The 25,388-nt window shown below is 38.6% G+C and overlaps 1 protein-coding gene across 4 annotated transcripts in view; it reads left to right on the top strand.

The window, feature by feature from the left end:
• The window catches only part of ELMO1 (engulfment and cell motility 1), a 311,558-nt gene that overhangs the window by 94,708 nt on the left and 191,462 nt on the right, over positions 1–25,388 (top strand). For all 4 annotated transcript variants that reach the window (XM_080383306.1, XM_080383308.1, XM_080383305.1 and 1 more), the window contains 7 exons: positions 3,238–3,273; positions 10,972–11,071; positions 17,257–17,408; positions 18,232–18,310; positions 22,252–22,302; positions 23,769–23,891; positions 25,256–25,387. In XM_080383306.1, coding sequence (XP_080239432.1) covers positions 3,238–3,273; positions 10,972–11,071; positions 17,257–17,408; positions 18,232–18,310; positions 22,252–22,302; positions 23,769–23,891; positions 25,256–25,387 — 673 coding nt within the window. The remainder of the gene's footprint in view (positions 1–3,237; positions 3,274–10,971; positions 11,072–17,256; positions 17,409–18,231; positions 18,311–22,251; positions 22,303–23,768; positions 23,892–25,255; position 25,388) is intronic.

Genomic DNA, 25,388 nt, shown 5'->3' with positions numbered 1-25,388 from the left:
CCCTCATAACATTTATGTTATGGCCACAGTTTTGTTCCCACCTGTGCAAGTGCAACTGAAGGATGGTTTCATAAAAAAAATAAAAAAATAAATATAAGTATGGATCTAATTACAGTGTCTAGATCGGTAAGGCTTTCAATATTTTTGACCATACTTGTGGTAACTCACCCTGGAAGTGTTTTGCAGAACTGTCTGGTTGCTACCACAGAGTCAGCCTTCTAGAAGAAAAAATGGTTACGTATATATAGAAAGAGGAAAGCCGATGGAGGTGGCAGACTGTATTTGTTCCTTTCCTCTCTGACTTGCTGGAAGAGCTAGCTCGGCTATTCCTTCGGTGGTAACTTTAGCTTGCTCTGTGGGTGAATATGAGAGGAACTCCTGCGCATGCCAGGTCCTTCTGTATTAGGCTTTTGGTTCAATGATGGAATGAAAATAGCATGCACTTCTTTAGATAACAGACTCCACCTGTTCAGTGGTAGAAGTCTATCTATAATCATCCTGTACCACTTTGCTGCAACTTTTGATATCCTACATTGATTGCTGCTCTTATCACACTTCCCATAGCAACAGCAATTAGTAGAAGTTGTTTGGTCTAATATGATGGTTATCTTTCCTCTCAAGTCAAAATTTGTTCTTTGTATTGCTTCACCAGAGAATTCCTATATGATTCAATTATTTCTCCATATTATTCTAAATTTATGTTTACTTTTACATTGCACATCATCTGACCTCAAATTAGCTGATTGCCAGTAACTCAAGGTGAAGAAGGGTTCTGTAAATGCTAAGAGTGTTACTGTCTAAATGTTTTGTTCTGGGACTCAGATGTTTGTTCTTTAATGCCTGGGCTCAGTCATGGAGAAAATACACCGGATTGTACCGTGTTGTGAAGAATCCCTGGCAAAACCGAGGCTACCCTTTGAAGTGCTACCAATTCACAAATACCACGCTTGTTTCTCTTTGATGACAGACAGACACAGCACCAATTTCAAATTTACTTGCTGCTTAGCCAAAGACAGCACCTGGATGAAAAGCAGCTGTTTTAAAAGCTGGGCTCAGAAAGATACCGTGAAGTTTTGCTGGCATTTGCTGCCTAAGGTTGCTTGGATCCACGCACATTTGGGAGATGACAAAACCCATTTGTGGTGGTGGTTGTGCTTGTTAAGGTTTAGCAGAGTCTGCTGCAGCAAGGAAGCACTCCGTTTGCAGAAGCACAGTAATGACATTCTGCTGAAGTTGGGAATTCCTACTGTGGGAGATGCTTTGAACTTTTCTGCTCCTAAAAGCATGTTGAGGGTAATTTTCTCCCCTCTTTAAGGCTGTCTGATCATCAGGATGCTTTTTGTTTGCTCGTTACTACTGGCTACACTGATAGCTGTTGTAGCATAGAAGAACCAAAGCCACAAAATCCAAGAACAAAATATTGGCACTTTTCTAATTTAAGCTAGGCTGTAGCCCAGTCTGTGCTTGGGTACCTGGTAAACTGTGCAGTCATTATCTTCAGACATGGGTATTGCAGCTCACAGCTAGCAATGAAGGATTTCAAAGTGCTATTCCTGTGATGTACTCTCTGTTTTCTCCCCTCATGGTTACACAAGCCAGTCCAAAAGCTGCCCTCCCTGAGGCTGGTCCTTCTAGAAGAGTCTATACATAGACTCATGCAGTCTTTGTAGAAAGCACATTACTTACGCATCAAGAAAATGGGAAGTGCGAGATTGGAAGAGTTACTGCTGTACCAAAAGGAAAAAATATATTAAATAATCCAGTCAGGTTCTGGGGGAGAGTTGAATCAGCAGCTGGAGAGCCTTGAGTCCTAGAGCTGTTGTGGGCTGAACAGCATGGCAGCAAGTGCAAAGGGGAGAACCTGGGGAGAAGGTGAGAGGGAGGAAGGAGGGACCTGTTTGTTCTCCTTTTGAACAGTAGTCTGCCCAGTATGGAGCTGCAGCCAACTCTCTGAAATAAAATTGTGAAATAGGTTTAGGAGACACAAGAAGGGGTTAAGCAGAAATGGATATTTATTTTTTCCTTCCCTTTTTTCCTCCCCTGTTTAAGTGGTGTTTTAAAAAGAAGTTATTTATCTTGGATGCCATTTTTACCATTGATACTCTTTCTTCAGCTTGCTTAGTAGCATAATCAGCAGTTCTGAAGCCAGTTATTAGCAGAAGGATGATTTGCAAATTGTGATCAGTGGCTACAGCTTTCAAATGCACTTATTATCCCCCTTTCCCCTTAATATTTGGCTTCCAGTTTCCTGAATGTAGTAACGTGATGCCAGATCTTCTGGTTCACCGATTAGACATAACAGTGTATAACTAGGGGGAAAACCAGGAAAAAATATAAACCCAAACAACTGGTGGGCTACCTTAAACCTCTTGCTGCAACTAGGAACCAAGTGTTTTGAAAGTTACTAGGAAAGCAAGAGCATCACACTGAAGGTTGGGTGTGTAGCTTGGCCTCTTAGAAACCGAATCAATAAGTAACATTCTTAAGCAGGTCATTGTCATCTTCAAGTGGATTGATTCAGCATCCGGGGTCTAGGCGTGTCCATTGGTATGTGAATTTTAAAAGCAAAAGAGCTACAGCTGAGCCTACACATTCTGTTGGAATAAGACTGCTGCACTGCTTTTATGTGTCATGGAGCTAGTGTTGAGTAAATGCAACTCTGTGGTTAAAACACCCAGGGTAAATTCTTTGCCTTCCTTTAAAATCAACAGAAAACTTGTCCCGTGAGGTCCTAGCTACACAACAATTTTCAACCATGCTGACAACTCTGACATCAGTATTAGTGATGGAGACAGGAAGTAATTAAAAGAGGTTTTTAGGCAACAGACTACACATCACAGCAACAGACAGAAAATGCTTAATATGTAAACCTTTATTGTTTTGTACCAAAGACTTCTTTTACACAAATATTTAACTAATTTAGGATGCCTAGATACACTTTAATGGTGAAGAGAAACAGGTTTTAGAGAAATCTGATATATTTCCCCTGTCAACTTCTTTCCTCTTCTGCTTTTTTTCCTAACAGAAGTTAACAGAAGTATTCTGAACAAATATTTGAAATTAATTTTGAGTTTACTGAACTGTTTCTATTCACAGCAAATTGTTAGCAATTAACTGCCTCTTACTGTGTATGTCTTTTTAAATTTTAAGAATCAAGTATATGTGTGTGTATGCATAGGTAAATAGAGTACAGATGTTTAAAGTGTGTCTCCTCACGTGCAAGTTTTAATTTTGCAGACGATATCAGAAATTGCAGAAGATAATGAAGCCCTGGTAAGAACCTGATTAGATCATTACCTTGCCCACTACCTCTTCTTTTGCATGACTGCGTTCAGGCCCTTGCGCTAATCTTTATACGTAAATACAACTGTGCATATTCATTCAGCAAGTCTTTGACCTTCTCTGTTTTCTGCTCTTTGATGCCTGTTAAAATTTTCTGATGAAGACTTTTTTTGCTTTGCTTGTGGAATGAGTGCTTCATTTCTGTAACTTCTGCAGGGGCTTCTACTGTTTCTGAAGTAAGGCTTTTGTTTTGCTTTATTTTTTAATTTGAGCAAATGAATAATTTCCCCGCCTTCCCCAATTCCCCTCTTAAATTTGTCTGGCTTACGTGATTGATAGTAGGCAATTTTAATCATTGATGTTAGAGAGATGAAAGTAAGAGTCATTGTGTCAGTTTGAATTCCTATTATTTGCTGGTCCCAGGTAATGCTAATTGTTGCAGAAGTATACATAAAGGAAAACCACGGTATAGTAAAGGGCCTCACATCAGGAAGTTCAGAAGCACACTTATTTCCCTGGTGATTTTGAATGGAACACTTCTATGTGCTTCAAGTTAAGCGCAAGCTTTTGTAGGCTTTGATAAATTTAGACTCCAAGAGATACTCTGTTATCTTGATTGGCTTGCAAATTTGACATGTCAAGTATAGCTAAACCCCAAGGAAGCAAAAGAATAATTAATCAATTATTCTGTCACTCTGAGAGCTTGATGTAGTTTATCATGCAGGAAGTGCAGCTCCCCTTCTGAATCCAGACTAAATCATACTTTCACAAAGCTGCTGTAAACCAAGTTCTGAAACACTCATTTTTAAATCATTGCCTAAAAAATAAATTAGACAGTAAGCATAGATTTGGCAGGAAACTTAAATCCTTCCTCTACTTTCGCTTTCCTAACCTAATACAAAGTAACTTGTTTCATAACAGCAAAGTTTACATTCTGAGGAAAATGATGAAAATGGCATGAGGCTTTCAGAATTCTTGGCAGCATCACACCTGCCAAAACAAGGTACCTCCTGTGCATTTAGATGGTGGGGTTTTCTTCAGTGCTGTGAAAATAGTTCTTTGTGGAAGAATAGTTACACTCCTTCAGCATCTCTTTGCTCCTAGATTCTGTTATCCTATAGGCTTCTATACATTAAATTATGTGATTGTCCTCAAGACAGTACTAAACCACTGACTTATAGTTGCATGGCACCCTGGTTTTTGAACCTGATCATACTGATCATCTGAATAAATTTTTTTTTTATTTTACACAGTTTAGTTTATTTCTGGGAACAAGGCGTTACCCACTTTAAGAGAATTCTTACTGATTAGTGTAAATATAGCACATCAGTGTATACAATAGTAAAGAAAGTGTGTGCCTGAAGTTTATTCTAATTTTGGAAGTTAATCCTGCCAGTAGAAACCTTAGTTTACATGGGGACACACAGTTTAAGATTTTTATTTCCATCAGTAGTACATGAAATGATACAAATAAAATAACACAATTTTTTTAATTTAGGACTTGTACCAAAAAAGATACCAGAGCCATTGGTCAGGACACAAAGCCAATAGTTCTGGAAGCTGGCATTTTGAAGGTAAAGTGTATACACTAGTGCTCTGTGTGTGTAGTTGCTGAACATCCTGACTATTTTTTTACCCATATATTAATGGGAAAAGGCCCAATGAAACAAGAACTATAAAAAAACCCACAGAGCTTGATATAATGACCTAAACTAAACTTTCAAACTTTGCAGCCTCCACCTGCTGTCATCTTGACTAAATAAACTTAAAGAAACCAAATGCTAATTAAAAAAAAATACTTTTGATTTACAGGACGACATATTTCATGAAGTGCCAGTATTTCATTTTATCTCTGGTAGCTTGCATGTGATAGCCTGACTTAATTAAAACCTGATTTTCACAGAGGGGCCTTGTTTAATAGCTTTATCCATTGAAGGAGGTTCTTCTAAAATACTGAGTTTCTTTTTGTCTGTCTTTTCAGTTTTAGGGGTTCCCATTTTATTATCCCATGTTGGCTAATACTTGGATTTTAAAAAAGAAATTATTCCCATGAAACAACTCTATTAATTGAACTTTGCATTGCATTACTGAATTATAGTCAAACCATGCTGATTGGGCAGTGATGTTTTTCCTGTGCAGTTATTCCTGGTCTTTTAAGAAAAACTGGTCCTTTTAAGGCAATTACCATGAAATGAGCAAACCCAGAAATTTAAAAGATGGGGAATAAGAGAAAAGGCAATTCTAATCACATCTTTATGAAGAACCAGAGTGTAATAGTTCCTCTGGGCTAGTTTCCCATGCAGACAAATGTTTAATGTACCTGAGAGTAGATTTAGTCATACTCCATAATAAGAGTATCTACACCTGGATTTGTTCAAGAATAGTTACAGTTCTGTTTAAATTTGCAGCTTGCTTTCTTTAATCAGAGCTAATTTGCAAGCTTAGAGAAGCCCTGATACCAGTGGTACAAAGCTATTTCAGGTTTTTGGAATGCAAGTGGTTTAAGATTAGTAGGGCTGATCCGTTTTAATGAATGCAGTTAAACTGTACCACAGAGAAATATTTCAGTGGTACTTGGCACATTACAAAACAAAACAAAAAACAACAAAAAATTCTCTGCCAATTGCAGTGTGGCAGTTAAGTGCATTTTCTGTAATCACCTAGAAAAACAGGGGCAGCTACCCCGCAGGTTGTTCAGTCATTTTCAGCTGTACTGAGTAAGTACCACGTAGGTGTGAATTGCTCCTAGTTTAATTTGATGGTGGCTTAGCTTTGCCCTTGGAAAGGTTACTTGAAGAAACAAGGCAGTGTAGAAGCAATGAAGAAGAGCCGTAGCAATAAAAAAAGGTACTTGTTCACACTGTGCTTGCAAAGCATCCTGCTGCATCATCAGTCTTCCTTTTAGATTTAGTTAGGTTCTTGCCCCCATGGCTTTTCCACAGCTCTTGTCCTCTGATGATTAGATATATGCTGCTCCCCTGTTTAAATTTATTCATGGCCATTTATTCTTGACAACTCTAACTTAAAAAGCTGTTCTTACTCTTTGATGTTGACCTCAATGATGTCAAGCCTTTCAGCTGCCCAGTATTGGGCTGTGAGCACAGTTGCTGAATGATAAGCGACTTAAAAGTTAACCGATTCCTTAACTCCTGTATGTGGAAGTAGGCAGCTGCTACTCTCTAGTTGCCTCCTGCCCAGTTAAAATTGTTTGTTTGCTGTCTTCCCTCTTCACGATTAGAGATCAGCTTTGGTTCTGTTTAGCCCATGAAAAATGGTTTGTGTAAAGATGTACTGTCTCTGGCTTCCAGTCCTAATGGACTGATGGCTGTGTCCTGGTTGTGACAGACAAACAACAGTTTATTTCCAGGTTCTTCTATGCAACTTTTGTCATATAAAACATGCGACAGTCCACCTAGCTTTATAAAAACTTATATTGGTATGGATTGGTTTTGATTTTTTTTTTAATTATTATTATTTTATTACCTGATGACAGCAGAGCCTGGCTAATTAACTCAATGTAAAGAATCATTTGAACAGCTGAGTATTATTCCCTCTACAACAGCAATAAAATGTTCATCTTGGTACATGTGTTAAAGATGCATTGAGATTTTCTTTTTTCTCACCCCACCCCCACCCCCACCCCCCACCCCCCCCCGAAAACATCTACGGGATTTGGGTGCTCAAATTTATTTTATTTATTGATATATTTTGATAAGAAATCCAAATTGCTTTAGGCATCTTTCAAAATATCAGTTCTGAATATACATCTGAGGATTACTTAGCACACATAATAAAAAGATGGTTTAGCATGTAGAAGTGATAACTAGGAAGGCAGGTGAGAGACAGGTGTGGTAGTCAGGGTCACATGCACATTCCTGTAATTTTTATTTTTAGGAAAGAAAAATATAATACCAAAATATGTGGAAGCTTGGGTTTTTTTCATCATTTCTTAAAGTAATCATGCAGGAAAATTTTAGGAATGTAAATTAACAGGCTTTGACCTGATATTACCCTAGAGATGTGAAATGTGAACGTTGACTTACTTTTCAGTCAGGTTTGTCAGAGAGGTTGAGGCACTGTGGATCAGAGCATGGTCATCCATCCACACTGGAACGGCTCACGCTGGGACACCTGATGGCATTGCAGATCACAGCTTTCTGCTGCTTAAGAGGCTTTTGCCAAGAGCAAACCAGCTCACCCATCCTTACAACGGTGGTTAGTAAAGGGGAGTCAGCAGAGAGTGGGGAAACTTCCATCAGCTGTCCCAGTGTAAGGTGCCCCTGCCTAAGAGCCAGAGCCCTGAACAGTGTTCAGGAGGGATTTTACAAGTAGCTTGCCTAAGAGCATAGATCATTAAAATGTCAGTGTTAGCGAGAGATGAAATTGCAATTACACAGTGCATCTTTCGGATCATTTTTCCCTTTTTGCTGCAATGACACACATTAAAAAGCACCTTCAAACTATGAGGTCATTTTGCCAGAGCAGCAAGGGTTAGATATTTACAGAACTGTTGTGCCTGATGCTGTGGGTTAGTGTAAAAAGATTTTATGAAGAAAGAGGCAAAGAGGCCCCATTATATTTCAGACTTTTTGTATGACTAAAACAGTCACTGAGATTTTGAGTTAAACAGCTCCTACCATCTGTTTTCTCAGATTACTACTTTTATGAACAAGCTTTGATTCCCTTGAAATTTCTAGTGTCTATTCTATCTGCCAGTCTTAATAGTATGAGTGTGTCTGTGCATGTGTCTTGAAGTGAATTGCTTGGAAGCCTATTTCTACCTATCTGCTTGTGTTTAAACACATAACTATGAATCAACAACACTCCCTTACCCCTCCAGATACTTTAATCCTTATCTTGCTGTAGTTACCCTGGAGATTGCTTTCATCTCTAGCTGTGCTGTTCCAAATGCTTATCCTTTAAGCCTGGCTCTTGACTTTTGCGATGCCACTTAGACACGTGTGTGTAGGTACATATGTGTATTTTTAAAATACATACTACATCTGTGTGGTGCTGCATAATATATAGAGTTGGAGTATTTCTTGCTGCTTGATTAGTCCCAGTGTTGTACCTCTTCACTCATTAAATATTGGAAGCAGTGTCACTGGAGTGACACCTGGTGAGGTGTCTGATCATTTTAAGTGCAAAAATATTTTCGCTTTCTTGATCACAAACGGTTGTATCATTGTCACATCTACTAAAACCAGGTTTATACATTAATACCAGTATTTTCAGCTTCATTAACCTAGTTTTCCCTCCAAAGCTGTGGAGGAGGCTGGATTAATTGGCAGGATTAATCAGTAGCTTTGGTGAGAAGAGTAAATGAGACTGTTGAATTCAGGTTAATTTAATTCCTTTACATTGCAGCCACTGCTGTTCTAAAGGTGAATGTCCATATACAGGTTTAATACAGTTTAAGTAATCCTTCTAAACCATACCCATTGTTAATGGGGATTAGCTTTCATGTACAATTAGTTTATAGAAGAGTATATATGTACTAAATACAGGTTAATTGACTAAATTTTTAAACAATATATAAGAAAATATATGGGAGAGAGATTATGTGCTTAGTTTAATGCGGGGAGAGGTATTTTAATCTATTTTTCAATCTATATGGTCTATCGTATTTTTTGTTGTTTGGGTTTTGTTTTTGTTTAATTTGAGCCTAATTTAGTCTAGCATCTTAAAATACCAGAATTGCATATATTTGTGGAAGTATTCTGTCATGAAGATGCATGAGAATTTGGTACAAGCTTTTTGAAGGAAGCCTTTCTTAGGGTGCTCTTTTATTTGTGGCTTTATAAATAACCATTTTATGCAAAAAGAATGGATTGGGAAGATGACAGGACTGGAGCTGATTAAATTTCCTGCAGAGTCTTATTGTTGTCCTGTTATGAAATCCTTGGTTATTTGGAATGCCTAATGATGACATTTTACGTCTAATTTAATTCTTAAAAGATTTGCAGTATTAAAATACAAGTAAACAAAAGCAATGCCCCTACCCCCCAAACAAAATGCAAAGCTTCCAGCTCATGTATTCCCTGAACAAAATATTTCTTGCAGAATTATGGTCCATTCTTTTAAAGACACTGTACTTTTCTTGTTTGCTCTTTAATGTAATTTTTTCATTTTGTCATAAATAATCAAAGCCACTGTGGATACCCTTCCTTACTGTGGAAGAGAAAGTTGTGTTTTGGGGTTTTTGTTTGGTTTTACTACTAAAATGTCAAGAATGGCAAATTTATTTTTAATAGAGGGCATCTGTGGAGTTTTGATGAACAAGAGCTCCTTTCTTAAATGAAGGGGCCACTAAGGGCTGCATCTCACCATCAGAAATCCCTAATTGGCAGATTGTATCAACTCAAATAAACTGGCTCTTGGAATTGCTACATTGAAAACAATTTTCTGCCTCTCTGTACTGCTGTAACTGTCTTCCAGCTGAGTGGATGCTCACTTCCTTGTGTTGGGCTGGTGCAGGTTAGTAGGAGAGCATATCACAGAGTAAGGGTTACTGATTACATTGCTTAACTATGGGTATAGTATTAGACTCAGGTTTTCAACATACTGAGTGTTACAGTTCCAATCTGACAGAGGTTTTTTACTTTTATCTTTTTATTAGGTAAGCTGTTGCATTAAAATCACTGGGACTATTCATGCTGTTTAGATTGATTGTATGCTTATGCTTGTTAATGGCTTAGTGGCTGAGTACCTTGCAGGCGGTTTGGCATGCCCTGAAAGGTAATTACGCAGCTTCATTTTGGGCTCTGTGCACTGCTGCTTGTATTGAGCAGTTACTTCATTGAACGGCTTCATTGAAATCGTTATGGCTGCTGACTGTTCAGTGCCCTGACTATATATAGAAATGAAGCTAATCTTTAAAAGGTGTTTTTTAACACGGAAAATTCCTGTGCAACTAGTCAGGTTAGAAAATTTTATTTCTGTTGAGTTTAAACACGTTTTGAATTTAGCTGAGTTCGTACAAAGATGCATTGAATCTCAAATTTACAGGTGTAAATTTACAGGTGTAAAATGCAGTGTAGTGGCCTGCAAACCCTAAGTAATTTGAGCTGCATGCTTGGATAAACTATGGGAATTCTCCAATTTGCTTGACATGGTTGCCCATAGGTAAACAAGAGGAGATGCATCTTCAGGTTCAAAGAAAGGAACTGAGGCATTAACTATCAAGAAATTCCTGCTCAATATATAATCTCTTCTGGTGCATTTTAAAAATATATTTGCTTCCTTGTAAGAGAAGGAACAAACAATCCACTGACTTTCTGCCAATCTGCTTAGTGCAGAGGTACCAAAACGTGGCGCTTCTGTATGACCTTCAATCAGGAGCACTTCCATAAGTTGCTAAGAAAAAAGGTCGTCTTTTCTTCTGCTAGATCTAAATAAGCAAAGCTTAATTTGAGCTATCTGATTTCCTTGAGCATTGCATGTGGTGTGCTCTTGGGGGTGACTACTTCTCTTACAAAATTGGTTTCTTCCAGGTGACTGTTCCTGATGTCCATGCTAAAATGTTTTAGAGACTGTCTGTTGCACGGCCTCTCTTGCTCTTCTGCTACCTCTTAATCCATAACTGGCTTAATTTTCCTGCCTTTCTAAAAGCTTCCTGCTGCTTTGTTCCCTTGGTCATTGCCCTGCTGCATTACTGGTAAATGTTGTCATGACTCCTGTCTCTTGCAGCTTTGGAGATATGTTGTCCTTTACACTGACTGCATTTGTTGAGCTGATGGATCATGGGATTGTATCGTGGGATACATTCTCTGTGGCATTCATTAAAAAGGTAAATTCGTAATCAATGCTATCTGTTCTATATCAGTTTAAAATTTTGAGGTGAGTCATGGGCTTGGGTTTGGTTCCGTTCCTTCCCCTGCCCCTTCCTGGTACATTATGGTCAAAAAGTTACCTGACAATGGGATTGAAGTGCTATTTCAAACTATAAATATTTGTAGTTGCAGGATCTGGCCCAGCTTCTACAGAAATCAATAGGAATGAAGTGGGATCAACACTGTATTAGGCTCATTGCACAAGAAATTGCTTGCTCAATTACAGTGTGACCTCCCTGTGCAGATACCATGCAGTTAAAGCAAAAATTAGTATTTTGACTTAAATTAAAATAAAAACAGCACTGAAATGTTTCCTCTGGGGGTATGGGAGGAAGAGAAATGAATTACTTTACAAATGAAAATTAAGCTGTTATCTACTAAGTTTATCAAGTTGAACTCTGCCACCCCTCCCAATCTTGCAGCTGAGGTCTGTGGTTTTGAAAGAGATCTTTCCATGATTTGCAATATTTTTTAATTTTCTTACATGTAGGAGATGCACAAAAGCAGCAGAAACGCAGGAGTACTTTTTAAGTACAGAGATTTAATAGACTTCAGAAAAAGTTTTGTTACTGATTTAACCCTTTTCATTTACTGTGGACACCCCCCACACCCCCCTTCTTTACAAGGAATTTTCAACCCAGATTGAACTCAGAACTTAAGTTAAAGTGCGTTTGCACAGTTTGAAAAGATATCTGAGTTACTTCACAAAAATAGTAGCAGAGGTATTAATGGAAAGAACATAACCTGTGGCAAAGATATCTTCTTTTTAGCAGAATGTGTCAGAGTGAAGACTTTTAATTTAACTTTGGTTAGAAAATTTCTGCCACTAAGGGAAAGTACAAATGTACTTCTGTTGCCAAAAGTGACAAAGAATAAATTACGAAAAGAGCATTAGATATCAACACTCAGTTTTGGTCATTAAAAATGACAGATGCTATTTGTAAGAAAAATTAGTATAATTGATCAGGTTTTTGGACTCTTTTTTGATTTGGCCAATCTTGCAGTCCAAAAATATTATAATGATGATTATTGTTATCTTTTCATGGCAAAGAAAATAGTGCAACTGGTTTTTAACTAACTTCATGATACAAGGTCAAGCCCAGCATGCCTTATTTTCTAGGGGAGCCTGGTAAGAAGGGTATGAAGAAACTTGCTAAAATGAGTTTAAATCAATCTGCTTTGTTAGTGACTCGAAAGGGTAGTCAGCATCTTTTGCCCTGTGGGTTGTATAGTAACTACAGAAGAAAGTGCTGTCTGCACCCCTGTTAATGGCTCATCTATCTCTTCTGTCTGGCACTTCCATAGGTTTCCCTGGACAGGGACCCAATTTAAAAAACAAAGAACACAAACAAAAGCATTCTCACAAGTACCTATGAAAACCAAAATTGGCCAGTAAAAACCAAAAGTGAAACTGGTGGACAAGAAAGGGACCAAGGAAAAGAATAGGCTGATTATAAAGAGAAACAGAAGGACAAAGAATGACAAATGTAGATGAAGTAGGCACAGATGTGTCCTGACCTGCCATGCAGTTGGGAGCCAGCACAACAGAGCCCTCACTGGGGCTCTGTGGGCCAGGGGCTGACCTGAAGGAGCACCTTTGGACTATGTCTCTCTGATGGTACTCTACAGCTTTATTCCCACTTGCTTCTGTGACCTTGGCTTTTGACAGGCCACTTGACGTTGCTGATGGGCTTGCTCAAGTGGTTGACAGGATGGATAAGGGAGCCGATAAGTTTCTGCTAGCTGAGGGGGACTTTGCAATCAAGTGCTTCTGCCCTTTGAAGCTGTCTTTCATGTTAAGCCGTGAAGCCAATCTGAAATGAGGAGGAGCTAATCTGAACTTTTTTCTTGAATAGTTTTCTAACTTAAAGTTTAGAGCTTGGAGGAGAGCTCAAAGGAGACCTCTTAACTTCTTCTAATGACTAACTGCTTGGTGTTGGACGCAGTTTCCCTCCTATCCTTTAGGTATACGAAGTCTGCTATTCCAAGTGCTGCAAATAAGAATTGACACTTTCAAGTAGAGCTTTGCTCCTTATCTTAAGGGAAAACAGCATAATTGGAAAAAACTTCCTTATGATATGTAGGATTCTCTCAAGACCTTTTTCTTGCTTATGACAATATAGTTTATTTCCAGCTTCCATAGTTGCCTAAAGGATTTGGATGCCCAGTTCTTAGAAAATGTCATGGTAACTGGATATCAAAATACACTACGCAAATGTGGTACTCTCATCTATAGTTCCCACAAGAAGAGAAGTGAAGTTTGTAGTATGGTTGAGATAGGTCTGAGATATCTCTTAGAATTATTTATATAATAGCTGTTTCATAGCCATGTGATGCAGAATCAACCTCCCTGAACTGTTTACTGTGCCATCTAAAATGTACTGTGCAGAAAAAGGGGTTGGCAGTAAGGAAAGTATGTCTGTGTCTCTCAACTGTCAGTTGGTTTTTCTGTAGTCAAGCACAACTCTAGTTCCTGACTTGAAAATGAGATGCACACTTTAAAAGTTTACCGTGCATTAGGACTTAAAGAAGAACAAAACTGCCAGATTTTTCTGTACAGTTCTGACATCAGAGTGGTCCAGGCAAATAACTAATGAGCATACCACAGCTCAGAAAATCAGATCTGTTTCCTTCACTGTTCTTTCCCTGCATGTGTTTTGTTGGTGGCATGGTTTATTTTGTTTGGGGTTCTTTGGGTTGTTTTTGTTTTGTTTTGCTTTTAATTTTTTGGGGTTTAATTTTTGGATTCTTTCCTGTTCTTTAAGTGGTCCTGAAACAGGAAAAGAAGTCTGATGATGTAGTTTAGTTTGCTATAGGATGCTCATCTACCCTCATTTTACATGTTTAGTTGCTCTTTCAGCAGAGCACTGGGGCTGAATGTGTAAAAGCATTCGGATATCTCATTTCCCTTGAAATGAGATAGGAAGTTAAACACCCAGCCACTTCTTTTGTATGTGGCTATATATGACCTGATAGGGCTACACAGATATTGAGGTATTTTGCTGAAGAAATAGTTTTATCCTTAATGAGACACACCCATGGTTTTCATGTAAAAGTGCAAAGCAATGAAGTTGCTTATTTCGGGAGGAGAGGTTGTATTTCTGTGAGCTTGCATTATTTTTATCATCAGAATTTTTGATAAACGAGTGCAGGACTATTTTTGGATGTTGAAAGCCCTCCCTGTGTGTGGTGCTCAGTAAGCAGGGAACAGCACATACCACAAATTTGAACTCCTATTGATTCTTGTCTCTTTTCAAGAAGGGTATGGGGTTTTTTCCACATCCAGAATTTAAAGTATGGTAATAGAATTTCTTTTTAATCTAATTTTGCTCACTCTGGAACTGGCGTGCCTCCTTTATCAGGGTAGACAAGCCTATTATTTCCGACCAGACTTCATGCTTCAGCAAGGTGATTATAAATATACATAGCTTGATGCGCAAGTTACCTGGGAGGTGTTTTACATGTATGTTCAGTGTGATATGTTACAGGCTTTTAAGCACACAAGCCAGCCTCATACCTTGGGTTTGTGTTTATGATTAAAAGACTTTACGGTCCAGGGTCAGAAGAAGAAATACGTGTAAGGCAGCATTTCCTAGACTGAGGTTTGTTATCTATACTGTTGCATTTCTGCAGGCTACTGATATGAATATGTTATATCCCAGTGAAGCATTTACACTGCCACTTGAAATACCATGTGAAGGAGCTGTTGCACCAAGAATAATTCATACATGTCAGGGCTTCTAAAAAGAATGGTGGCAGCAGTCTGACAAGTTGGGGCACAGTCTGGACATACTGTATTCCTGCTGCACAGTTGATCCGTGGATGCCTGATGACTGAGGCTTCCAAAGTGCAATTGGTTTATTGTCTGAGCAGTGCAGAGTTGCTCTGTGCATACACTGCCTATATTGTGGGCCTTCTGGACATCTGGCAGCTCTGGCTGCAATGCACCAAAACCACAACTGGATTACTATTAAGAGAGGCAGGGTAGTACAGTGCTTCTGAGATACAGCTTGTAGGTCGAGGGAGGTGATTCTTTCTCTCTACTTTGCCCTCATGAGAGCCAACCTGGAGTACTGCTTTCAGGTCTGGGGCCCCAACATAAGAAGGACCTGTTGGACCAAGTCCAGAGGAGGGCCACAGAAATGATCAGGGGGCTGGAGCACCTCTCCTGTGAAGACAGGCTGAGAGTTAGGGTTATTCAGCCTGGAGAAGACAAACTTCTGGGGAGACCTTATAGCAGCTTCTGGTACTTAAAGGGGGCCTACAGGAAAGCTGGAGAGGGACTTTTTACAAGGGCCTGTAGTGATAGGGCAAGGGGCAATGGCTTTAAACTGCAAAAGGGTAGATTTAGATTAGATATTTATTCTTTACTGTGGGGGTGGTGAGGCACTGGCATAGGTTGCCCAGAGAAGCTGTTGATGCCCCATCCCTGGTAGTGTTCAAGGTCAGGCTGGATGGGGCTTGGAGCAACCTGATGTAGTGGAAGTGTCCCTGCACATGGCAGGCGGGTGGTGGAACTAGATGATCTTTAAGATCCCTTCCAACCCAAACTGTTCATGATTCTATGATTCGTAACAGCACAATGTGCATCATATACTAATGTAAATATTACTTGGGCTCAGGACTTGCAGGTAGCAGATACTGAAAGTCCAGAGTAGAGAAGGGCTAATTCTTGCTTCTCTCCTCTTATTCTCTATGCATGCATGCGTTGGTTCTCCATTTCCTGTAAAGACAATATGTATTCCCTGAACAGAGTTATATTCTGCATAGCATGTTCCTGTTGTGGTAATGCAAACTAAGTTGTAGAGCAAACAGTAGGGCTGCAATAGATCAGAAGAAGAAAAATCTGTCCCTTTTCCCTTGTCTCCAACCAAAGTTGCAGAAAAGGTATTTTGCTCTTTCAGTACTACTCAGAATGCTGCAAGTACAAAATAATGTAGTTGTCCACATGTCGGTATTTGACTGTGAATTTTACAGGCAGCTAGGCAGCTTTTCTAAGCATAGGCATGCCTTTCTTCCTACAAAATGAAAATGACGCCAAGGTCTAAGCAAACATCCAGAATCAGAAACAATATAATCAATCACATTAGTGGCTTGAAGTAAGAGTGCTGAAGAAGCACCTGGACTTTAAGTTTCCTGGAAGGAATGCAACAAACTTGAGACAGGGCTGCTGTAGTCTGTTACTTGGCTGTAAAGAGCGGATAACTGTAGTCACACGACATTTCTTCTGTTTGTCTGTGCTTTCTTGGGTACCTTTCAGCTTGACTGTGCTGGTATTGGTGCATTCAAGGAAAACCCAGGCAGTTCTTGCTTCCTGCGACAGCAGAAGGCAAGCTTCTTCCTGGGAAGCTGTGTCAGTGGACTGGGAGGCATAAGAAAGAACACACATTGCCACATCTTACTGCACAGCTGTGTTGGCCCTGCGGATGAGTGCACAGCATGTCATTGCCACACTGCAAAAAAACAGAGGTCAGACCTGGCTTTAATTAACGTGCCATTTGTTTGTGGCAGCTTGCGGTAAAAGTGAAAGTTATTAAGGCATAAACTGGACTCTAGGCAGAGTTATGGAACCAGTTGTGCTGATAAACAGTCATCAACAGAGTTTTAGTTTGTAACCTGGAGAGAGCTTTCAGTGTTTTTGGTAACAGCAGGGCAGGGAAAAAAAAGCATGTTTTGCTAGAGTGTGTTTCGCCAGAGAGCTAGATGTGAATTTCTTTTTTGAAACATTTGCCTTGAGCCTAGATATTTATTTAGAGGAAACTGGCTGCACAGATTTCTACTGGAAGGAATGAGAAGTATTCTCCTTCTCCTTCCCAAAGTTTTCCTCACAATAAGTATAACCATTCTAGTTCTTTAATGCTGATTTATCATGTTCATAGCATAATGTTGAAGCATATATTTCAGTGGTATGAATATTGACATAAATCTCTGGTGATTTGCACCAGCTGAAGAATCTGTGCCAGTGTCCTTTGAAGGTATCTGCAGTGCCTGGTTGATGGCTCTCAGGTATTCACCGATACCTGGTATGTGGACAAGACTACTTTTATAATAATGCCTTTCTGAGCCGTGTTCACAGTTTTCTTTCTTCCCTTTCCCCACTTTCATGACAAGATGTAAATTCTCTTACTGTTTGAATTTGTAGATAGCAAGCTATGTGAACAAATTTGCTTCAGACATCTCTATCTTGCAACGGTCGCTAGCAATCCTGGAATCAATGGTGCTCAATAGCCATGACCTGTACCAGAAGGTGGCACAGGAGATCACGATTGGACAGCTGATCCCACATCTGCAGGGGTGAGTGTCTTCAGCTGCCACCTGATACGGTGGATGGGCTTTTTTTTCCCCAAATAAGCACAGCGTTTAGAAAAAAGGAATTGTATAAAGGCTGACAACCACCTGTATGGCTGCTGCATCCACTATAAATGGCTGGATGACTGGTAACCAGCTTTAAGGAGTTGCTTGATCATTGATTTTCCCTCCCCTGCTACACTACCTGTGTAGTTGGAAGTGGGGAATGAAGAGAAGAACATCCTGTTGTAATAAAATGCTAAATGCTGTTAGCATACAGATGGGGTTGTTCTGCTTGCCAGCCTCTGGGAAGTGTTAAAACAGAAATTGGTCAACTTCTGCTGAAGGTAGATTTGAAAAGGGAGAGGTGTTTTCTTAAACAATAACGTGCGGTGGTTAAATGGGTGGAAACTGGCTCTAGTAGGGTAATGAATTTTGTATAGTGTAAGATTATGCTTGCCTCCCAGCTGGGGCATTTTCAACTCACCTGAAAAGCTTTTAATACCGGCACGTTAATCTCCAGAACCTTTTAGGGAAGATTCCTCTTCCTACCTTGAGCTGTTGGGCATCTGACAGAAGCTGATTCTCTGAGTCAATGGCACTTCAAGGATGTGCTTCATTCCACCTTTCTTGTATGCTGAGTGTGTCTCTTAATAATAGAAACAACCTGGTCATGCCCAACTTTGGCCAATTACCTAACTTTTACATGGTAAACATTATGCAAACAGTCCCTCCACTTCTACCTTCAGTAATGCAACTGGAAAATCAGTTTCTACAACTTGTGTGTATTCATGTTCTTCTCTCATGTTTATAATTTTATTCCAAACAGGACAGACCAAGAAATCCAGACATACACCATTGCAGTAATAAATGCACTCTTCCTTAAAGCACCGGATGACAAGAGGCAGGTAAGTTGTTGGGTCTTGTATACCTACATATCTGTAGGAAAAGTCTGTCATATTCATACCTGCAGTTGACAGAGACAAACTTTTGCTGCAGTTAATTCAGACTGAAACTTGTTCTGTTGTTTTATGCTGGTATATTGTTCTTTCTAATGGAGCTACCTCCATCTTGCAACAATATTAGTAGGGATTAAGCGTTCTTTTGTGCTTTGTAGTCCCCTGTAACCTTACATGAACCATATTGACTGTGGCTGGCTGTAGTATTTATTGTACTGAACCCTTTGCCAGCACAGCTTGTAAAACGAGGCTATTTTTTTGTAAGCTGTTTCCCCCCAGATTTTTTAATAAAAAGTGCATTCCTTTTGAAAATGGAAATATCTTGCCATGTAAGCATTTCATGACTTTTATAGTGTACTATTTTAACTTTAGTGCCAGAGATCAGGAGTCTCAAAAGAAAATATTTCAAGTTGCTGTTAAATGAGGATGGAATGCAGTGTGTTATGAAATAGAGAAGTTTCATCCATGCTTATGAAGTCATTAGCCTGTGTCAAAACAGATTTAGTCATTTATTTGTTTAACATTTCTGTCACCAGGAACAGTGATGGTAATTCTTCTTGTGACATAGTGTTAGTGTCCAGAATAAATTCATTGAGAGCTGCTAATCAGATCTGACAAGGACTTTCCTTAGATTTATTTACATTTTTAAATGCTGATGATTGTTTAAACTAACATCAAAGCACTAATGGTTAGTTCTTCTATTTTGCTTCAGAAGTATCTTTAAAGTTGTGAACAGGGCAAAGTAAAACCATGGTTAAATTAAAAAAAAAAACAAACACACACCTCTTTTCCCCATTCCATTTTTCCGTTGTCCTTCTTCCTCCAATATGGTCTTTAGTTATTAAGAAAAGAAGGCACCTAAAGAACAAAAAATTGGAATAAAAACTTTCTTTCAATTTTGGCATAAATCTATGATAGGTCCTTGTAAGAAAAGCAAAGATTTCGCTCTTTACATTTGTAAATAGTTGCTACTGTTTATGTTTCTGTGAAAAGTATGGTTTGGTGATATTTGAAGTTGAGATACAATTTCAGAGGTAGGTAAGACTTTAATATTGATTTGTGGGCATGTGTTTCTGAAGATGACAGTATCACAGGGTTTTCCCAGCAAGTAAAACTGTATTTCACCAAGAGTGTAACCATCAAGTGAGGCTGGCAGCAAAGCCATGCAGACTTCACTTTACCCGTAGTGCCTGCTGCTGTGACACAAAATTATTAGTCGTGGAGTTTATGATCCTGAAAATATAATGATTTGATTTGGCTTGAAGGGTAATAGCTGTGACGCTTGCAGAAAATTTCCTTCAGCCTTTAATAACAAGTAGTCAGAATCTGTTAGGTTTCTCTTTATGTCTATCTTGTGGTTAATTAGTAAACCATACATTGAAGAAGGTAGGTGTCCATTAGCTTCAAGATAAGGATAACTGATACTGTCTACTGAATTTTGTCCTTCTAAGACAATGAACTGGTGATACAGTCTCATGTAATTATCTGATAGTGGGTACTCAAAAGTTAAGGTTCAGTGCTCACCACTAATACAGTTAAGAGTGAGAAACTGCACCAAACCCTGTATGATTCCAGGAGCTTTGGCACCCTCTCTGCTGCCATTTTACAGGGACTGGCATAATGTGGGTGACTGCACTGCAATTAAGTAAAAGATTTAAATTGATACTGGTATCTGAATTCCTTCTTTTTCTTTTCTCTTTTTTTTTTTTTTTTCTTTTCTATTTCTGTAATGCAAAAAGCCAAATGGTTCAAGTTTTTTTTCTGTTTTAATGAGGACTCCCTGGTTGCTTTCCTTCCTCTGCCGCTGTCAAGGACCAAATAATCTAGAGAAACCTAAAACAGTGTTTATCAGAAAAAGACATGGAGTTTGAGCATTGAAATAATGCTGTGAATGTTTGAAAAACTTTTCTTGGCAATTGTCTGCATTTTTGCAGACATGTTGCTATGGGAAGTGAGATGGCAAATTTTGTCAAATCATGTTCTCATCTGTTACTACAATGCTTATTTTTGAAGAGGCAGTTCATCCATCAGCTGCTAATAGCCATATAGTCTTCTTAGAGACAAAGTTGATTTTGATGCAGTAATTGATTTTGTCAAAGGAGCTTGTTGCTGCTATCACTTTTTGGTCCAGTGACAAAAACCAATATCCCAATAACAGCTTTTAAAATTACAGGTATAAGAAAGAAGTGACAATTTGATAATCCTCTACAAAAAGTAGAATAAAAGAATTCCATTTTTTAGCCTTGAAGGCAGACTACCTTATATTCTTTACCTGTCCCATCTTCCAGCAGTGGATGCACTTTGATGAAACTAGCCAGTCTGTTCCCTGTAACATGACTATCCTGTGCCTGGCACTCCCCCTGCAGCTCAGTTGTGCATTTCCAAATGAAGAAGCAATTGCTTCATTCGTTCCTTTGCTGTTATGTGCAGTTGAAACCTGCTCAGCCAGAAAAAGCTTAAAAGCTAAAGCTGAGCTTCTCTTGTCTTTGGTCCCGTCTTCCTTATCATTCCCATGTTCTGTTGCAGCACCCTTTATCTGGCATAAAGAAAACAGTCAACATCCACGACCATCTCCTGTGTCGCAGTTAGAATTATTTTCCTTTTGCAAACAAGTTCTCACCCTAACACTTGCTTTATTTACGTTGTCTCTGCAGCAATATTTCAGCAATCCAGTTCTTTGTATGCTTTATGTAATAGCCTCAGTTTTTCTGTTTTCTGATTTCTTGTTATGTAAAAGTAACCAGCATGTACTCTATATTATTGTTCAACTCTCACAAAGATCAGAAGGAAATTTTTAAAATTTATTTTTCCTGAATGTAAACATTTTTTACATGGTGCCAACTGCACAGAATGGCAGTGCTTAAGCAAGTGTCAGCATTGATGTGATTATGTGCACTGTATTATGTAAGGCTGTGATACATGAGCTCTATTTCCAATCAGTGATCTACTAATAACAAACATTACCCATTGTGTACATATAAACAGTGTCTAAATAGCAGTGTGCAATGTTATAGGAATCCTGAAATAGTACATGTTGAAAACAAGAGTTTAAAAATAATTACATGATGATAATTACGGTAAAGCATTGCATATGCTAGCCTATATCCACATCACACACACCAATATATTTTTGTATTCGTGGAACTTAAAAATGAGGTATGTACTTGTAGGTATGGTTAAGATTAGAACTCTCATGCTGGGTAGGTTTCCCTCCTATGCTTTGTAGGATAGTTTGCAATGTGGACAGCTGGGATCAGCTGCTTAAGAATGACAGAAAAAGCATATTCTCCTTGATAGTGACTTCAGACAGGGCTAGAAAGAAAAGTTAATTTAAGATAAAGTGGTGGACCGATGTCAACATTGCTACCAAAATACTGGAGGGAAGGTTTATTTGCTATGATGAAACAGTACTGAATTGTGGGCTGATTTATTGAGTAAAAGTTAGGGAACTTGACTTGAAAACAGTCAACATATTAATGTAAATAAGCATGTCGTTGAGGTCTTGTTTTAAAGTCCTGGCTGGCTTCCATTCCGTGCTTCCCTCTGTGCTGTTTGCAGAGGGGAAGACTGTGCTTGAACAAGTGTGTGTAAACACTGTTTAACCCACAGATGTCTCTTCTGAGGTCTTCTGTTGCTGGTTTTGAATCACCAAAGTCCTCAGCTTTTGACATACTTATCACTTTCATTGCCCCTGTTCTCACAGTAATCTGAGTTTGTGGCCCCCAAAATAATGCATACAATTGCATAGCTGATATACTGCTTCATTTCATTTGTAAGTAACACTGCAGAAACTTAAGACTAAAACCTTTAAAGTCAGTGTTCTTCTAGGTATGGCACTAAAAATACCTGCTTCTCTCTAATTTTTAATATTTTTTTTTAAACTAAATCAGGAAATGGCAAACATTTTGGCTCAAAAGCAGCTTCGCTCCATCATCTTAACTGTAAGTATATAGTTTTCAAAGGTATTTTTCACTACCAGAGAGAAAAGGTGACTCTAGTTTCAGTGTGCGTAGGTTTTATCTTAATGTATTTTAATTGCATTTATATTTTGGTATGTTTTGAAGCCTGTAATATACAAGATAAAGGTTTAGGTTGTTGAATGGTTTCAAAACTGATGATCAGAGCGGGTATTTTCTCAGTCAAATAAACTGGTTTCTTAATGAAAATACAATATTGAACACCTCTGTGTTTTTCCGTTTTACAGATCATTCTGTCTTGATACAAAGGTGCACACAGTTTGTCATAATATGCACATAAGCATGAAATACAGCTCAAAGTGAAGTTAATGAATGTAATGTAAAAGACTTGTACCTTCTATCAGGGAAAATCAGAGGGATTTTGCCTTTCACTTTAGAGCAGAATACATCTTCAAAGGAAGAAGGGAAGATGCTCTCGCTCTGTTATGAGATACTAGGCACTGTAAAAAAAAACCGACTAAACAACCCCTCACTCATTCACTATTGTAATTTCAGTGATGCATATAAAAAACAAGGATTTGTTTCAGAAGGCATATTTTTACACTGCTTGTGTTCATAAGAAATTTGGTATAAGCATATGATTAATATTCCTAGGTGTTCATTTGCTATCATAAAATGCACCAGAGCCTTTTGGCCAACAAGTTCTTTTATTCTCTGAAATTGTACAATGTCAGCTGCTGCATCCATCTCATACTTGATGACTTTCTCCTTATGCATGCTCTGCAGTGTTCAGTGGCTTGGGTTAGTTTCTCATATAGAACCACTTGATGTTTTTTGGCATGCCAGGGATTTTTAAATTGCCTATTCATTTGGTGTCTGCTTTCTGAATGGGATAATTCTGCACGTACGGGGCATTGTATGCTGAAGTATTTCTAAGCAGTGTTCCTCATACAGAACGGAGTTGTCTGTTAGAGCTGGGATTCTGGTGTGATGTTGACTTCTGCAGCAGTAGCCCTGTTATATCACTGCATTAGCTGGTTGTGTTTACAGCCTGAATACTTTTCTGCTCAGGCAGCTACTCTCTGAAATATTTTCTTACTACACTCTTTTTTGTTGTTGTTTTTGTGTTGTTTTTTTTTTGTCTGTTTGTTTTTGTGGTTTTGTTTTGTTTTGTTTTTCTTTATACAGAGGTCTAATGCTTTTGGTAAGGAGTTATTTTTTCTTCCAAGTGACTTCTCAGTATTGATTTATATTTTTTTAATGACATTTCTCAACATATGCACAGGCTCTATCTAGTGGCTAGAAGGAGAGGGCTTCAGTGCAATGTTATTGTAAAATCCTGTCCCTTAAAGTTACTTACATAGTGCCTAAATCAGTAGCATTAGTCCTGGTTTGCTATAGCAAACGCATACTTACAGAAATGGAAACACTTCAGTGCGCCTGATGTAATTTTCTGATAAGATGGCATTCACCAGAGTCTCTCTTTGCAGCATGTTATCAGGGCACAGAGGACCATCAATAATGAAATGGCACACCAGCTTTATGTTCTGCAAGTACTTACCTTCAACCTTCTGGAAGACAGAATGATGACAAAAATGGATCCACAAGATCAGGTAAACATCTGGCATGGTATGGTCAGCACAGGAAGAGGACAGCTGCTCATTGGTGTACCTAAAGTTTGTCTGGAGGAAAAGACATTTCTAGGAACACTTATGCCATTTATTCTTGCTTGCTTGCTTTTTGTGAAGTTTGATTATATTTTCCGGTTGTTAAAAGAAGTACTGGCTATTGCCTTCCTTATGCAAAAGTATAAAAAAAAATGGCCAGGCCTTTCTCCTTAGCATGTAGTTCCATGAACTGAATTTGGTGTCATCCTGAGCTAAAACCGCAAGCAGCAGTCCAGCATTTGTTTCTTTTGTGCACTTCTCACAAGCAGTAGAGATGTATGGTCCTTCCTAAAAGTACTTCTGTAGAGCTAAAATGAATGTTTAAATGAAAACTATCTGACATGCTAGAGTTGAAGTTAATTTGTTACAATAAAACCCATTTTTGTTACCTATATAGCAGTTGTTCATTTGTTTATTGCTCGCTGTGTCCAAACACCAGCTTAAATATTGTTCATTGTGCAAAAAGAGGCATTTACTCCCCTAAGAAATTCAATATTAAATATAGAGTCAATGAACCACAGAGAAGATGTGTTTCCTTGCTTTATTTTTTGTGGCCTTTTTTTAGGCCCTGTACAAGGACGAACTTGATTTCATTTTTAAGAGGCCGTTGCGTTAAAACTTGCTGATAATTTGGAGAAGTGGAGGTGGGAGAGCGAAATGGTTGTAAACATAAGTAACATCATGCTGTAGGATTTTACCCTTCCTGCTTCTTAAATTTGAGGCAGAAAAATTTGACTCTTAGGAATGTACACTGAGCTGACTAGCACATATCTCCATAGAAAGTGACTAACACAGTGTTGTTAGTATTGATGATAGGGTGGTTATCACTGTCCTGGGACATTTCTAGTGATGTGTAACTGCAGTAATTCTTACTTTGCCCATTCCTGTGCTAGCAAAAATGGACAGTTGCCAAAAGGAATGCAGAGGGATGAGCCATTTTGATTTCAGCCAGCAAAGTGCTTAAATACCAGCTTAATTTGAAATGTGTGTGATCTCTTGGCTTCTCTGGTTTCATGCCTGTGGTTAAAATTAAGTGTGTAGTTAGTGGCCTTGCTAATATGGGTCCAGCTTCTGGAAGTCAACATTTAAGCATCTGCATGTGAACCCCACAAACGTGATGACTTTTGGAAAATGGGAACCACAAAGTCATTCTTGCTGACTGTCTCTCTGAGTATGTAGTAGGAAATTTAGATGAAGAAAGATTGGGCAGTGGGGGGAATACAGTGTTTGGAAACAGTTTTTGTGGTATTGGTTATTAAAATGATAGGTAAGCTATTTTAACCAATTTTTTAAACCTTGTTTTAACATAGGCTCAGCGGGATATCATATTTGAACTCCGAAGAATTGCATTTGATGCAGAATGTGAACCTAACAACAGTAGCGGCAGTATTGAGAAACGCAAATCTATGTATACTCGAGACTATAAAAAACTTGGATTTATTG

This window comes from Falco punctatus (genome assembly GCF_963210335.1).
Source record: "Falco punctatus genome assembly, chromosome: 4".
NCBI lineage: Eukaryota > Metazoa > Chordata > Aves > Falconiformes > Falconidae > Falco > Falco punctatus.
The sequence above is the reverse complement of the archived record's forward strand: the minus strand, read 5'-3'. Positions and strand labels throughout refer to the sequence as shown.